This window comes from Gordionus sp. m RMFG-2023, chromosome 1 (genome assembly GCF_954871325.1).
Source record: "Gordionus sp. m RMFG-2023 chromosome 1, tfGorSpeb1-WG-v2, whole genome shotgun sequence".
Classification (NCBI taxonomy): Eukaryota; Metazoa; Nematomorpha; class Gordioida; order Chordodea; family Parachordodidae; genus Gordionus; species Gordionus sp. m RMFG-2023.
Genome location: NC_088775.1, coordinates 88296305 through 88311819, shown reverse-complemented (window position 1 = coordinate 88311819; position 15515 = coordinate 88296305). Strand labels below are relative to the sequence as shown.

General features: G+C 30.4%; 1 protein-coding gene across 1 annotated transcript in view; it reads right to left on the bottom strand.

Moving 5' to 3' along the window:
* Window positions 1–15515, bottom strand: part of LOC135922636 (serine/threonine-protein kinase Genghis Khan-like) — a 54336-nt gene that overhangs the window by 25696 nt on the left and 13125 nt on the right. The window contains exons 5-17 of the mRNA XM_065457056.1: window positions 15277–15376; window positions 13926–14068; window positions 12749–12805; window positions 12463–12606; window positions 11515–11695; window positions 10978–11025; window positions 10697–10791; window positions 10119–10201; window positions 8581–8778; window positions 8014–8149; window positions 6843–7147; window positions 5875–5971; window positions 1495–2142 (exon numbers count right to left, since the gene is read on the bottom strand). Coding sequence (XP_065313128.1) covers window positions 1495–2142; window positions 5875–5971; window positions 6843–7147; window positions 8014–8149; window positions 8581–8778; window positions 10119–10201; window positions 10697–10791; window positions 10978–11025; window positions 11515–11695; window positions 12463–12606; window positions 12749–12805; window positions 13926–14068; window positions 15277–15376 — 2235 coding nt within the window. The remainder of the gene's footprint in view (window positions 1–1494; window positions 2143–5874; window positions 5972–6842; window positions 7148–8013; window positions 8150–8580; window positions 8779–10118; window positions 10202–10696; window positions 10792–10977; window positions 11026–11514; window positions 11696–12462; window positions 12607–12748; window positions 12806–13925; window positions 14069–15276; window positions 15377–15515) is intronic.

Here is a 15515-nt window from a genome sequence, read left to right as displayed (position 1 = left end):
TGGGACGGATTTATTTTTCAAAAAATTTTAATTTGTTAAGTTGACATTTGCCACGTTTTCCTGTTTTTTTAGTGGAAGTATTGGAAAATAGAAGTCAGAGGTGTAAATGGGTAAAAAAATAATAATTGAGAAATACGTGACTATCATTATTTTTTTCATAGGTCTGATGTGTCAACTGTTAGGTTTCCGGGTTTTAGAACCGGTCGGGTGGGTCGGTTAGACAAAATTTTTTATATACTATCTTTTATTATTAATAATCAAATTAAATATTAAAACATACAAAGAAATTTGAGATTCAATCTTTTCTATTCATATTGTAAATGCGCGACCACACCTTTTCATGTATCTCTAATTTTTTAGTGTAGTTGTAGTATTCTAACTTCTTGATATATTCATATTTGTACTAAAAAATAATCCTAAAATATTACAATAATGCCGCAGTCGATAAAAAAAGTGTAACGGTATTCAAACCTGTGATACAAAGATTGGTACGACTTATTTAAAGAATTCAAAAATGTACAACCAAGTTTTAACGTCATCACAAGAAAAATCTTTGTTATTAACAACAATAGGATGTGTAACTTGCAAAATACTGGTAAATTTATGCGCACCCTGATAGGTCCGGGAAACAAAGAAGTTAGTAGAAATACATAATATTTTAATAAAATTTTTACATCCAAAACCTAATATAATTGTAGGAAAATATATATAATCAAAAAAAAATTAATAGACTAAATACAGATACTTTAAAAATATACTTCAAAATATATATTATTTAAGTTCGTATATTGCATTGACTCCTCTATTCGCCAATAAATTATATTTTCCAATAAAATATAATAATCATATTTCGTTTAGGCTGTGTCCTAAATCTAAAAAATATAAATAAATTTATTAATTTTTGAAGAAAAAAAAAATTTAACATAAATTATTTTTAATGAAAAAAATTAAATAAATCATTCATTTTTCGTCATTTAAGAAAATTTATTAATTTTTTAAAAAAATAATAGAAATTAATAAATTTGAATAAATAAATTTTTTAGTAAGTAATATTAAAGTATGTTATTTTTCGTATTTTGTTCTTGTTGTTTTTTTCATTTTATTGTAAAAAAAAAATAATGGAAGATTTCCGACATGTTTCATAATTTTATTAATTTGCAAAAATTTATAAATTATGAGGTTTTTTTTCAAAACATTTAGGACACAGCCTTATCTACTCAAGACTAAAATCGGTTCGACCCACACTTGGGCCTTTGAAAATAAGCTCGAGACGGAATGGTGACTCATGTGAAATACGAGATAACAAAGGGAGTTATTAGATTCGCACTGCGAGTCAGCTGTTTTTAATAATCGAAAATATTTGAAGTCAAGTAACTCTATTTTTTAACCCAAGAATATACGAAAATACGAAAGTCAATCAAATCAACTTGTAAAACGGAAATGAGGGAAGAAGGGGGATTAAAGTTTGCGATTATGGGTAATTTTTTTAATTACGGTGGTATGGTAAGAGCTAAAACTGGCCGTCGTATTGAGAGACCTATTAAAAGCCTTTAACGAAGTCATTTCCCTTCCTGTCGCGTAAAACGAATCATCTGTTTCCCCGCCAGCATCTTGAGCCGCCAAATTGAGATCGCCGGTTTTATGATTATTCAGCTCTTTCCCATTCACACGCGGTTCGTCGATATTACTATTGCTAGCGTAGTCGATGATATTGCTAGAATCGTGGCTATGAAAATTGATGTTAAAGCCATCCCGCCAACTCCCGAATTTTTCGTGATGGATTTGTTTGATAGCCGTCACCTCACCTTTGAGTTTATCGACCATATTTTTCAAATATTTCCGGTACTCCATTTCCTCGTCGAGTATTCTAGCCATGGTACCCATATCTTTTATCTCCGCGATCTCTCCAATTTCACCGATGATTTCATTCGAACCTCTCGACTCTTTGAGTGATAATGGTGATAAGGACTTTTCGGGAGATGGTATATGTACGGTCAAATTTTTATCGGAATCTGCTTGAGTAGGTCTCAGGGTCGAACCTATAAGGTGACTGGCGGTGAGTAACAAGTTGGTTTTATCCCTGAGTTCGGAGGTCAGCGAGTCATTATTATCGACGGAATTTTTGTTAGCTTTCAAAATTTTCTGAAAAGAACATAATTATTATTATTATTTGTCCTGGAAAGAAAGAAAGAAAGAAAGAAAGAAAGAAAGAAAGAAAGAAAGAAAGAAAGAAAGAAAGAAAGAAAGAAATATTTTTCTTAAAAATTACATTTGAGGATAATCTTTTTTTCTTGTTAAAATATCACCAACTTATAAACTAATCCTTTTAAATATTTTGAAATGTAATCGTTTAAGATACATACCGTTCCGTATATCATGAGACATTTTAAGATTTAGAAATGTCTCATTTTTACAAAGTTAAAAAACGTTAAAAATATAGAATGAATTTTGCTTTTTCTTCTTTTCTTTCATCTCATTTTTTTAAGATGTAAGAAACCTTTTAAATCTCCCTCTTTCTTTATTTTAACCCTCGATAAATAACGCGAGATATTTTGGTCCAGTAGGGAGTGTAAAGGAACCAAATTATTTTTAAAAATAGCTCAGATAATTAGTTTAAGCTATTCGTTGCGATACCTAAGAAGCTTCATCTATCTAACGTGATGTTTATATATATCAGAGACCAGCAGGCCAGTTTTAATTTTTTTAAATTTACCCGGGCCTGGCCGGGCCGTATATTTTAAAACCAAATATTTAAAATCGCCATTATTAGCTGTAAAAATCAAAAAAAATAGAATATATTTTTAAAAAATCCGGGCCGGGCCTGAAATTTTTTTTAAAAAAAACCGGGCAGTACCTCTGCTTTGCAGATCTCTAATATATATTAACACTTGATCCATCTAATAACAATTTTATGAGAGCTATATTTTTAAAGTTGGTCGCACAAAGAAAAAAAAATTAATTTAATTTTTTTCAACAAAATGAAAATGGTTCCTAAGCTTATATACTCGATTGAAAATATAAAACATTTCAATTTTCAGGCACTCATCAAGAACCCCTAACTTTTGAATTTAAAAATAAAAATTTGTACCGTTTTTAGTTTGATTTGTACCGTTACAGTTTATCAGCTGTTGATCGTTAAAAAATCCCTCAAAATTAATTTAAAAAAAAAAAAATTTTTTTTATAACGTACAAACGATTGAGAATCTTTTACTGTTAAGAGATGAATTTCCATCTATTGTCGTTCGAGGTAGCTTTACGACATCTTTAGCTCTAGCAGCTAATTACATCGTAGCATTAAGGGAGATTATATGATGTAATAGTAAATCGTCTATTCTTATAGGAAGACTTTTGTTAGCAAAATACGAAAGTCTTCCTATAAGAATCGATGATTTTTTATTCCATCATATAACCTCCCTTAATGCTACGATGAAATTAGCAGCTGCCGGAGCTAAAGATGTCGCAAAACTACCTCAAACGACTATAGATGGAAATTCATCTCTTCACGAGAAAAAGATTCTCTATCGTTGTACGTTAAGAAATTTTTTTTAAAATTAATTTTGAATTTTTTTATCAATACAAATCAGGTACAGATAAGTCCAACTGATAAGCAATTGAAAATCCAAAAATGGGAGGCCAACTTCACGGTCCTTAGTTTGATGGGTATTGTTTTATTTTTATTTTGCATTTTAAATCATTAATTGAAAGGGTTTTATTAAATTTTAATAAAAAATCAGGAATTGAATTCCAATATATGCAGAATACCCGATATATAAATTTTAAACCATTTCAAAATCAACTCGCTGAGAAATTTTGATTTACATTTAAAAAAATATCTGGTAAAATTATGACAAAAAAATTAATATAATTCTTAAAAATTTTAATGGTTTGAAAATCTATAGGGTGTGTATTCTTAACACATATTTGAATATATTTCCGGCAAAATAAGAATACCAAAATGTGATAAAACGCGCTCAATTGTTCATTTTAAAATGCAAAAAAAAAATATAACAAATATCCATCAGGCTATCACCTTACCCAAAAAAGGTGACAGTTTTTATTTGGTATGGTAACACACATTTCACACGCGCATGTAATTATTTTAGCAGACGATTTCTTATATATATGCCTTCTTTCATCCATCCAAGCGAAAGTCTAAAGGGCACAATCTTAGCCGAATAAAAACTGAGAAAATGTAATTTGATTGACAAGTATTACATACCTTCAACTTTAATTTCACTTCTGATTTTAGCTGGAAAATAAAAGCCAGCAAAAGTCAACTCGAATTTTTAGCAGAGATACAGCGATACCAATTATTTGGCGGAGACCTTCAAAATTGACATTGATCGATACCGTTAAATATAGTCGTATATATTTTTTTAAAACTATAATCAAATCCCCCCCCCCCATTTTTAAGCTCATACCAACCCCGCATTTTCAAAAAATTGATTTTATAATTAAAAAATTTGACAAGCCCATCTCTTTTTATTTTTGACACGTGTCTTTTCTTTTTTTTCATGGGGGCAGGTTTATAAAATCTCTCACAATTTCCTCTTATTTTTTAAAAAATTTATAGCAATCAAATATATTTTGATTCTAACACTTGTCTAGTGTAAAGACACAGTTAAGAGGATCTCGAACCCCTAACTGTCAATTACTAAAAGGAATCAAGATTACAGGAGCTCCTTATGAATATATGTCAAGGGCAAAAATAAGGGTGTATCGAAATAACCTCCCTTATATGGGAAATACCACGAATAGAAAACATTTAATTCATCTATGATATTAAAAAAAATTACTGGATATTGGCATCGAGGTTGGGCAAATTTTCAACAACAAAAAAAATGCATACAAATAATAAATACACCAAAATGTCATGTTTAATGCTGAGGGTAGTGTTGTAAAACGGCTCATTTTGAGCCTTTAAAAAAGGCTAACTCAAGCTAAAGAAATATTGCCTAAGGCTCCATATATGGCTACTAGACGTCTAGACCTTTGTGCCATCTATGAGCAAAATCTTCAGGCTTGAGTAATATTTTTCTAGATAAAATCTTGAGTTAGCGGTTTTTAAAAATCGGCTCAAATCGAGCCGTAAAGCTGAGAGGTTAAGTTCTTATTCACGGCTACTGTTTCAAGGTGGTACCGATAAGTGAGAGATCACCCATGGTACATAAGATTTATACATTAAGTTATATTCTAATAAGGGTTTTATTTGGATATAGTTTTTTTTAAAGGGGCCTTCCACTTTTGTGCTTTCGAAAGCTGTGACACACTGTGCACTCGCGACATTGGAGTATATGGATAAAAGCGAGAGTTGTGATAAAGCATCGTGTAAAGGAATTACGCATGCGTAATGCGCAAATTGTGAATTCAATGTATGGTAGTTTACTCTACATATGGCGGAATATATTTCCGGTCGGATTTTCCAAATTTAAAATTGGCCTCTTTGGTAAATAATTTAAAATAGAGGGATTCCGAATTCCTCGTGGATTCCTTATTTCAATTAGATATAACAATACCTAGACTGAAGATTCATTCATAATAATACATTTTAAAGCATCGTTGAATACAAATCAGCTGGAGACCACGTTACATGACATTTTGGTAAACTATATAGGATCCCGAATATTTTAAATTATTTGAATTTGGTCTGCCAAATACATATTTTTTTGTTCTTGTGAGAAATACCCTTAAAGTAATTGTGAGGTACGACACTATTTTACTTCGACTTACATTAAAATTTTAAATTTTTTTACATATGCTATGCGTAAATCAAATGGCCAAATAATGACGTCCTCGACTCTTTATGGTACACTCTTAATGTAATATCTTATCTTATATACAAACAATCTTGAACAGTATAATATCCGAGCTTACATTCTCTTTTTCCAAATGGCTAAGCGCATTCTTCAAGGCCTTTATCTCTTCCTGGCATAGGATAAATTGATTCGAATCAAATTGGATCGGCGTCGAACTAAATATGATAAACAAAAGTTTTTTTTTCGTATTATTAAATATATATTTTTTTTTAAAAAAAAGAATACGATAAAGATGATTTTTTAAGTCAAAACATTTCGCGAAATAAATTAATATAAAAAAAAGGAGAAAATATTCCGGTGATAAGTTATCGGGGCTGGTTGAGACCGTACCACAGACCAAGCTAGTAAAAGATCGACTAGCTTTATTAGAGTCGGATCTCGATAAAAATTGTAATCTATTCATTTATATCAATAATGATTCTGCATGAGGTCGACAACTTCTTATGAACACCTAAAAAACGCGTACAGGTTAAGGCCAAGCCAGAGCGTTCAAGAGCATAATGTTAAAAGATAGTAAGCCAAAAATCGGACGGGACATTTCGAAATGTTTTGCATATTAAAATTTTTTTTATCGACTGTTTACTAGTTGCATTAATAATTCCTAATAATTTCCATATTTTAAAACTAACAGATGTGCTATATATTAACCTGTATAACTTAAATGACAATATTATTTAGTTGGATCTCTAACCCTTCATTCACACAGTTAGTGCGAATTCGCGTCAAAGTATACAAAATTTCTGTATCTTGCCGCGAATCAGAGCTAACTGTGAAAGCGCAGGGTAAATTAGCTCCCTGTTTTTCGCCACATTTGATTTAATCATCTGGTACATAAAACAATCGATTTTTTCCTGCAGCTTTAAAAGATAAACAATTTGCATTCCTCTCGGAAAGACTGCGATGGAAATCGCGGCCTAGGACAGGCAATAAAACGTTCAATTTCGCAATAAGAACGCTCTGGTATGCCGTTACCCTTATCCCCACCCATAAAAGTTTATTTATTAACAAGGAGTTTTAATACAAAACCTTTTAAAATTAAAGTTTCCTTTGTTCCCGTTTGCGATAGGGCAGGAATTGTCTAAGCTGCTATTAGATCTATTATCGTAGCTATTATCGATGATATTCGTATGCAAGAAGCGATTAACCGGAAATCTATTCCTCGTGATAGTTGGGGTAAGCTTCGCCAAGTTCCCACTATTCCTATAAATCAAGGAACTATCCTTGTAACTCTCGAGCTCGTCCTCAATCACCTTGATATATTCTTCGTTCTTGAGTCTGAGAGATTTCTGGTTCTCGATGTCTGTCCGTAATTTCTCAAGTTCATAATTCAACTTTTTTTTTAAATTTAAAAAGGTTATTGTAATTAGTAGTTGTATAGTAGTCAACAAAAAAAAAATTATTAGAAAAAAAGAAATGGTAAACCGTTTCCTTCTTCACTGTAATAGAATCAATTAACCTTGAAAATAAAGGTAATTGGTAATAGGATTAATTGTTATTATATTTGTTAATTATGTATTACGATTAATTCATGTATTTATATTGATTTGAATTACAGAGATATGATAAAATTATTCATTGTTTTCACGATAGTTAAATCACCTAATTTTTAATTATATTATTTTAAAGTTTAAAGGAGAAAATGTAGCTATAAATATCTAATCGATATTACACATAATATAAAATTTCATTATTTCAATAAATTAGACCTCAACCCCAAATGACATTTGTTTTTTATATATATAATCAAATTTTTCGAGAAAAATAAAAAAAATTAAAAAAAAGACCAGTTTCCTTCTTCTATCATTTTATCAATCAAATATACGTAGGGGAGTAACTAAAAATCGGCTAACATGGCTCACTACAGAAGCGTGCGGAATAAAAACTTTATGGTTTGAGTGACGAGTTAATCTGTTGCTTTCCTCAAAGTTAAGCCATATTTTCGAAAAAAAAAATCTCGATGTTAACGTGAAAGTTTTCGGCTTAAAAAACTGTCACAGAATACGCAACCCAAATTATTTTAAAATAATGACTGATGTCAATTAAAAGAGTAGCGTAGCAATTTGATTGGACATAAGTGTTAAAATTATTTTGAGGATAATTTTTTTTATTATAAATGACCAAGGGGGGAGGGTAGGAATCAAACAAAGAAAGCTACTAAATAAAAAATAAACCGAGCAAATTTTTTTTTATATTATACATCTATCCGATTGATTTCGGATCTTCTAAGTTCGGCTTTGAGCCTATCTTCCGACTTTTGCAATTCGTCAATCTCGTCTTTCTTGCGCCTCAAATTGTGATTTAGCTTCTCGTTGCTGAACGTCAAATTTTCCAATCTTAGTGTAGGGTTAAAAGAGCATAAAATATATTTTATAAAAAGGTAATGAAAAATAGTAAAAATAACTAGGGTTGTTAATCTTATCTTTTTTTTTCAATTTTCTTTCTTTCTTTCTTTCTCTCTCTCTCTCTTTCTTTCTTCGATTTGAGCCGATTTTTTGAAAAACCGGTTTAGCTCAATATTTTGGCCAGAAAAATATTACTCGAGCTTTGAAATTTCGCTAATAGATGCCCAAATCTTTATGTTACCTTATGCGCAAAATCTTCAGATTCGCGTAATATTTTTTCTGGATATAATATTGAGTTCGCTGATTTTTAAAATTTCGGATCAATTGTTTTTATTCGCCCTCCCACAGCCCCTCCTCTTCCCACCTTGTTTAGGCGCGGTTTATTTTTAATATAAAAAAACATTCTCTTCTATTTGTGAAACCGAATATTTAGTTCTTCCCAAGCCACGTCGTCACACGTAAGAGTGGGACCACCTATAGCGTCACGATTCTCGTTTACGTCACCGTTACATTTAGTTACCTCGATGAAATTGGCGGATAAATTTGAGGCGTTATCGCAAGCAATAACTTTGTCAGACAAATGAGGAGATGATTCGGGAGAAAATTTTTCGTATAAAAACCTGTGGTAAATAAAATTTTTTACATATTTGGAGATTTCAAAATCTTTCAATCTAAATTGAAATATTATTCCGTTAGTTTCTTTCTAGATTCGTTTTTTCAGGAGAAATGCTAAACCATGATCGATCTGTAATTAAGACAAAATAAACAACGACCATAGTCTAATTTGGTTTATTTTTTTTAAAAAGTTTGACGAATAATAAACAACAATTATCATAAGTCCATATCACTGTTTTGGACAAATCAAAAAGATACCATATGGCTTGATCGAAAGAGGTTAAAATGAAAGCTTTCATTTTTAAATATTACTATTCCCTGACCGGTCGTAAAAACCAATATTTTTCGCGAATTAGATTATGTTATTTACAAGTACATATACATTGTACCATATTTATTTTTTTAAATGTTATATATTCAAGTTTTATTGGAGTGTTCTATTCATTATCCTTTTTTTTGGCTTTAAAAAAAAATTAATGGATGGATGCTTATAGTTAGGTGTTGTGATTTTTAAAAATGGGCGAAACTCAATATTTTATCCAGAAAAATATTACGCAAGCCTGAAGACTCCGCTCATAGATGGCGCAAACGTCTGGACATTTATTAGATAAATCTCGAGGCTTAGGCAATATTATACTTGCTAAAATATTGAGTTAGCCATTTTTAAAAATTGACTCAAATCGAGCCGTTAAACAACATTACTTATGGTTGTCGAATATTAGAGGATAGCAGAGTTGTTAAAAGATACTTTTAAATGGATCTAGATACCGATATTTTAATCAAAAATCTATCCAGATACAGATACTACATTTTTATATCTAGATACAGGATCTCGATACAAGTATCTAGATCCTTATCTGTAGGATAGTGATAAAAAATCAAATTTTTAAATATAAAATATTAAGCGTTTGAAATAATATTTAATTAAGTGATTTGAATTTTTTTTTAATTTCCTATTGCTCCATTTTTGAATCCAATTTTTAAAAAACGGCTAAAATCAAGCAGCATACAAAAATATTGGGGAATTTTTTTTAGGTAAAATTTGACCCAAAAATCTTTTATATTCTTACTTCAAATAAGGATTAAGTAGAGCATTCTTAGATATCAATTTGAGAAAGAAAGAAAGAAAGAAAGAAAGAAAGAAAGAAAGAAAGAAAGAAAGAAAGAAAGAAAGAAAGAAAGAAAGAAAGAAAGAAAGAAAGAAAGAAAGAAAGAAAGAAAGAAAGAAAGAAAGAAAGAAAGAAAGAAAGAAAGAAAGAAAGAAAGAAAGAAAGAAAGAAAGAAAGAAAGAAAGAAAGAATTCTTTCTATATTTAAAAAAATAACTATTTTCTTTTAAATCATACTTTTTGAGAGATCGATAGGAAAAGCCTATGAAAGGCAAGTGCACGCCTGTGAATTGAGTATTCTGAAACCCGTTCATTAATTTCTAGAATTATAATTAAAAAAGGGAATAAGAATATAGGAACAAATAAGGTTGAGTTCTAGCTTGCCCGTTTCTAAATGTAGTTAGGTAATTTACTATATTTTTTAGCCCGTTTAAAAGCCAGTTTTTAGTCCCGAAAAATGTCACTTTTAGCCTAATGGGGGTATATTTTTCTTCTTAAATATAAAAGCAGCTCATATCTGAAAGAAAGGTATATAAATTAAAGCGTCTTATGTTATCCGGATTCGCCTAAGGTAGGGGCCTGTAGATTGCGTGAATTAGTCGACATTTAGCCATTACCCAACTATAGTTTAAAATCGCTGGGACCACACTTTTATATATTTTTAACTTGAGAGGGTGGTAACTAACGGTTTTCTCTCTTTTCTTTCTTTCTTCTTTCTTATCGTTTTCTTTCTTTCTTTCTTTCCTTTATTTACTATAAAATACTAACGCTAGTAAATTCGTTTTAAATATATATTGAACATCTTTGAAATAAACATGTTTATTGAAATGGTTATTATTATTGGTCTCTTGGACATCGAAATTGGACGTATCATAGGAAGACGTGATTTCAGGCACGAAAGGTGGCTTAACTGAAAAAAAAAATATATATATATTTATAAACAGATTATTCTTTAAAAAGATGTAATTAAAAAGGGATCAAATTTAGGGAAGGGGATTATTTAAAATATGAGCCAAAATAATTATATCAACATATTTAGTTTTGTTCTATCAAATTTCTTTTTCCTCAAATATATCTAATTATAAATAAAGATTACTCTTATATATGATATCATCGTCCCAACAGGCTTCGTAAACCATATCGGCTATATAATTATTTTGTTATATTTATAAAATTAAATCGCCGAGAAAAAAAAAATTGTAAAATAATTAATGATTTTTTCTTAAAAAAACCAATAATTAAGACTGGCCCGGATATATTTTTTCAAAAATTTTTTTCGGTCCGACTCGGGTTTTATATTTTTATGACTAGCCCGGATATTTTTTTCAAAAATTTTTTTCGGTCCGGCTCGGGTTTTATATTTTCATGACCGGCCCGGATTTTTTAAAACATTTGGTCTTAAAATTTAAACACGGCCCGGGTGTATTTAAAATTGCTTTTTTTGCGGCCATCTTCAAGTGATGGCTCAAATTGGGGAGGTCAGTGGGATGATTTTTTTTGCAAACTGACCCCAATACCATTTTTTGATGACTCAAATTGGGGAGGTCGGTCGTATAATTTTTTTTTTATAAACTTAGCCCAATACCATTTTTTTTTTGAAAAAATGCTCAATCATAAATTTAGATTTAATTACAATTGAAAAAGGGGTGTTTTTGAAAATCGGGTATGCCGTTTTGCCCCAGTCTCGTTTCCGCGGGACATATCAGCTGAGAGATGAGGGATTTTGCTGATTGGGATATGGGATTATCGCATTTCAAACAAGTCGACGAATCATCGCCAGAGGGTGAGGAAGGCAGGCACGGAAATTCTAAGGTCTAAATAAATAATATATTCATAAAGCATTTCAAAAATATAAAATCAAATTAAACACGGGACATATAACCATCGAAGATCACATGGTTTGCTGCAATCACGTGTTGTGCTTTTTTGAAACACGTCTATTTATATTAAATTAGATCAAATATAAAAAAAAAATTATATTTAGAGGGTGACATCTTTTCTTAACAAATTAATCTGTCGTTGAAAGGTGTTTATAAATTCGGCCAATTAATTCGAACTTAAAGGATATGAAGCAAAAAATAAATCGAGCAAGCCGATAGTCTTTTCAATATATATACTTGGAAAATGTAATTGATTACAATTACTATTTCCATTATTTTCAACAAGATACGACATTACTGTTACAAAAAAAATATTGTCAATACGAAATCTTAATACATTTGTAATCGATTACTTATTCAACCATGATTTCATGACATTAAAAAAAATCTTTATATTTATAAAATAGCAAACATTTTAAGAAGTATTGTATAGTATATTATAACCTTTATCCACCCCCCCCCCTCCGCCATTTTTTAAGACTTATATAAAATATATTTGTCATCTCGATGAATGTTATGAATTAGCGACTATTAGGAATTTTTATTGTTATAAGGGAAGGGGGGGGGGTGTCAAAAGTCTAGAGTGGACAGTTTTTAGGATCCAAAATGGCGAAAGGACCGATTAAATTTTGACGAGGGTAATCTGCCCCCTATTTTAAATAATGATATAATTTGTTAGATTCATTTGTTTGTTTTTTTACCCTGTAATTCATAATTTTGGAATAGGTTTCGATGAGGGATTCGGAGTAGAAAGGGGTCTGGCAAAAGAGCATCTCGTAGACGCAAACTCCGAGAGACCACCAATCGCACTCGCTTCCGTATTGTCCTTTGCCGCTTTCGGTGGCCTTAAAAAATATATAATTTTAACAATATAGTATATATTTCTTTATTAGTCAGTTTTCTTTCTTTACTATCTATCTTATTCCTTTCTTTTTCCAATCTTTCCGGGTATCATAAAATTCTTTAGTGTTTTTGTATTTTTTATACCCTCAGTATTTCCGGGGAGATATAGTCCGGGGTACCGACGGACACATTGGAGCGAACCTTTTTATTTTATTTTTTTTTGTTTTGTAATTAATTTAACTTTTCTTTTGAAGTAATTAAACGATGATTTTCTTAAACTATAATTAGAAAAAAATGCTAGCGAATCGGTAATTAGTGATCGTGACAACGAATAATATAAATGACAAACCTAGAGGATATATACAAAATTAATATCCGATACAACATAGGTCGGATCGGATCGGTATTTTCACACCGTGGTATTAAAGTTATGAAGATTTTAAAAAAAACTTTAAATATAAGAATATTCTTAGTCATGCCAAAAACCTTTTATCATAAATCCATAATCATCATATGAAATTCCTTGACTGAAAATTAAAAAGGGGGTGAAAAATAAAAATCAACATTTAAAAAGAATGTATATATATTATCTATATAGGGAACGCGAATCAATGAGTTAATGGCAAATAAAACGAATCAGCTGAGTTTTAAAAATTCGATAATACTAAAATAAGCTATTTTTAAAAAAAATACAATCAAATTGTGGTAACTTTTTCTTACACATAATTAGCATTAAATTTGTACGCAAAATAGTTCTAACCGGTCTTTAAAAAGTTCGATCCAACTTAGATAATTTGTTTTATGAACAAACCCAGGACCGTTATTTTTATTTGAACCCGAACCTATATTCGTAGCCGTTCATTTCCTTATTCCCTGACTTTTCACGTGTAAAAATTATATTTTTGTGCTTATTTAAACGTTATAATTTTTGTAAAATATTTTGTAGTATATCTTACACATTATTTGTATGGTAAAATAGATATCATCCATTCCATTATCTCTTCTTTTTTTAAAAAATCGAAGATTTCGGGCAAATTTGTTCTATATTTTGCAACACAATGGTATATTACGTATCAAATTCACCGAAATATTTCGTAGTTTCTGACAAATTTGTTATAAATTTGCAACACAGCGATATATTACGAATCAAAACCACCGAAATATTTCGAAGTTTCTAGCAAATTTGCTCTTATATTTGCAACATAACGGTATATCGTTGCGCCAAAAACCACCAAAATATTTCGATTAAAGCAAATAGCGCGTAATAAAAATAATAGTAGCAAATATTTGATATGTATGAAAATGCGAAGAAAGGTGAAACTTTCTTATTTTCGTCCATTTTAAGACACGAGCCAAAATCAGCTAGTTTGATGTGACCACTTTGGGTTATGAGTATGTTGTCGGGCTTGATATCCCTGTGCACGTAGCCCAGCTGATGTAACCTGTCTATAGCTATGATCATTTCTAGAAAAAAAAATATATAATTACCAGAGCTGTTAAAAGATACTTTTAAGATGTATAAAAAGATACAGTAACACGGCTTAAAAAATATATCTTGATATAGACACTTTTAAAAAAATATATCTTGATAAGAAATAGATGCAACATTCTTAAATGTAAATACGATTAACAACCCTAATATTTACTTTTGCGAAGTATAATCATAATAATATGATGAGTAATATATATATTACGAATTTCAGCAGGTATTATATTTTTTTTAAACTAAGGTTATAATGTCAGCAACTCGATGTGTGTGTATAAATTAGAAATCAGCAATGGGCGTTTTTAGCCAACAAGCCCGCTCACTCGGTGTTTTTAAAAATTTACCCACCAGCTCATTTATCTAAAAAAATTCTCAACCCGCCCTGCCCAATGTTTCTATTTTTTAAAGGATACGCCACTGCTGGCCCAATGTTTAAAATATTTTAGAAATTCCGCCCACGCCCATGGGGGGGGGGGGGGTATGGGGGTAGGCTGAAACCAGCCAATTGCAGATCTCTGGTACAGATTAGTTTAACAATTTGGATAATGATTACAAGACCCTATTTTTTTATCCGAAATATAGAAAAACAAATTTTGCCATTTTCATTCTACCAATCATTTTACTCTTTTATTTATCCAGCGCAAGGAATGTTCAAATTTTAATTTTTTTTAAAAAAATGACTATTAATTTTAACAATATTCTGAATTCACGATTAGTGCAACATTCCGCAATTGTTGCTTACAGGTGATTGACAGTATTTTTTATTTATAAAATATAATTATTTTTTTGATTTGGCAAGTGTGATTTACAGACCTGAGGTGCGGCAAGTTTTTTCGATCCTGGTTAATATACCTTGCGTGATTTATAAACCATTTTGTACGCGTTGAAAGAAAGAAAATAGGGTTAAAGAGACTTTATCCATAATAAAAATATAGTAGTAGGTTAAAAAAAAATGGTCTACATTGACATATGTCACATACATCTATAATCTCTCTCTCTCTCTTAATTTTTACCCCTTTATTGTTTTAATTTTCAACTTTGGGATAAAGATAGGATGGGATTTTTTGTTCGTCTTTTTTTTATCTATATGAGTCATTTTTGTCAGAAACATTTATGGGAAATCACGTGTAATTATATAAGATTGTTCTTGCAATACATACAATTTTATATATTTATATATATATACCCATAATGTAAAATTTAGCGATTTGTTCCGGCATTCTATCGTCGTATTTGCTTAGCAGCGTAAGTAGATCGCCGCCGCAATAATAATCCATAACTAGATACTTAAATAATAATAATAATAATGATCTAATATATAATCTCCGTAATCTGGAAGTGATCGTTTTCCTGTCATCTCAATATTATAAAATTTAAAGGAGACTATATACCCCCTAATGTTAAATTTTCGATCTATACGCCCGA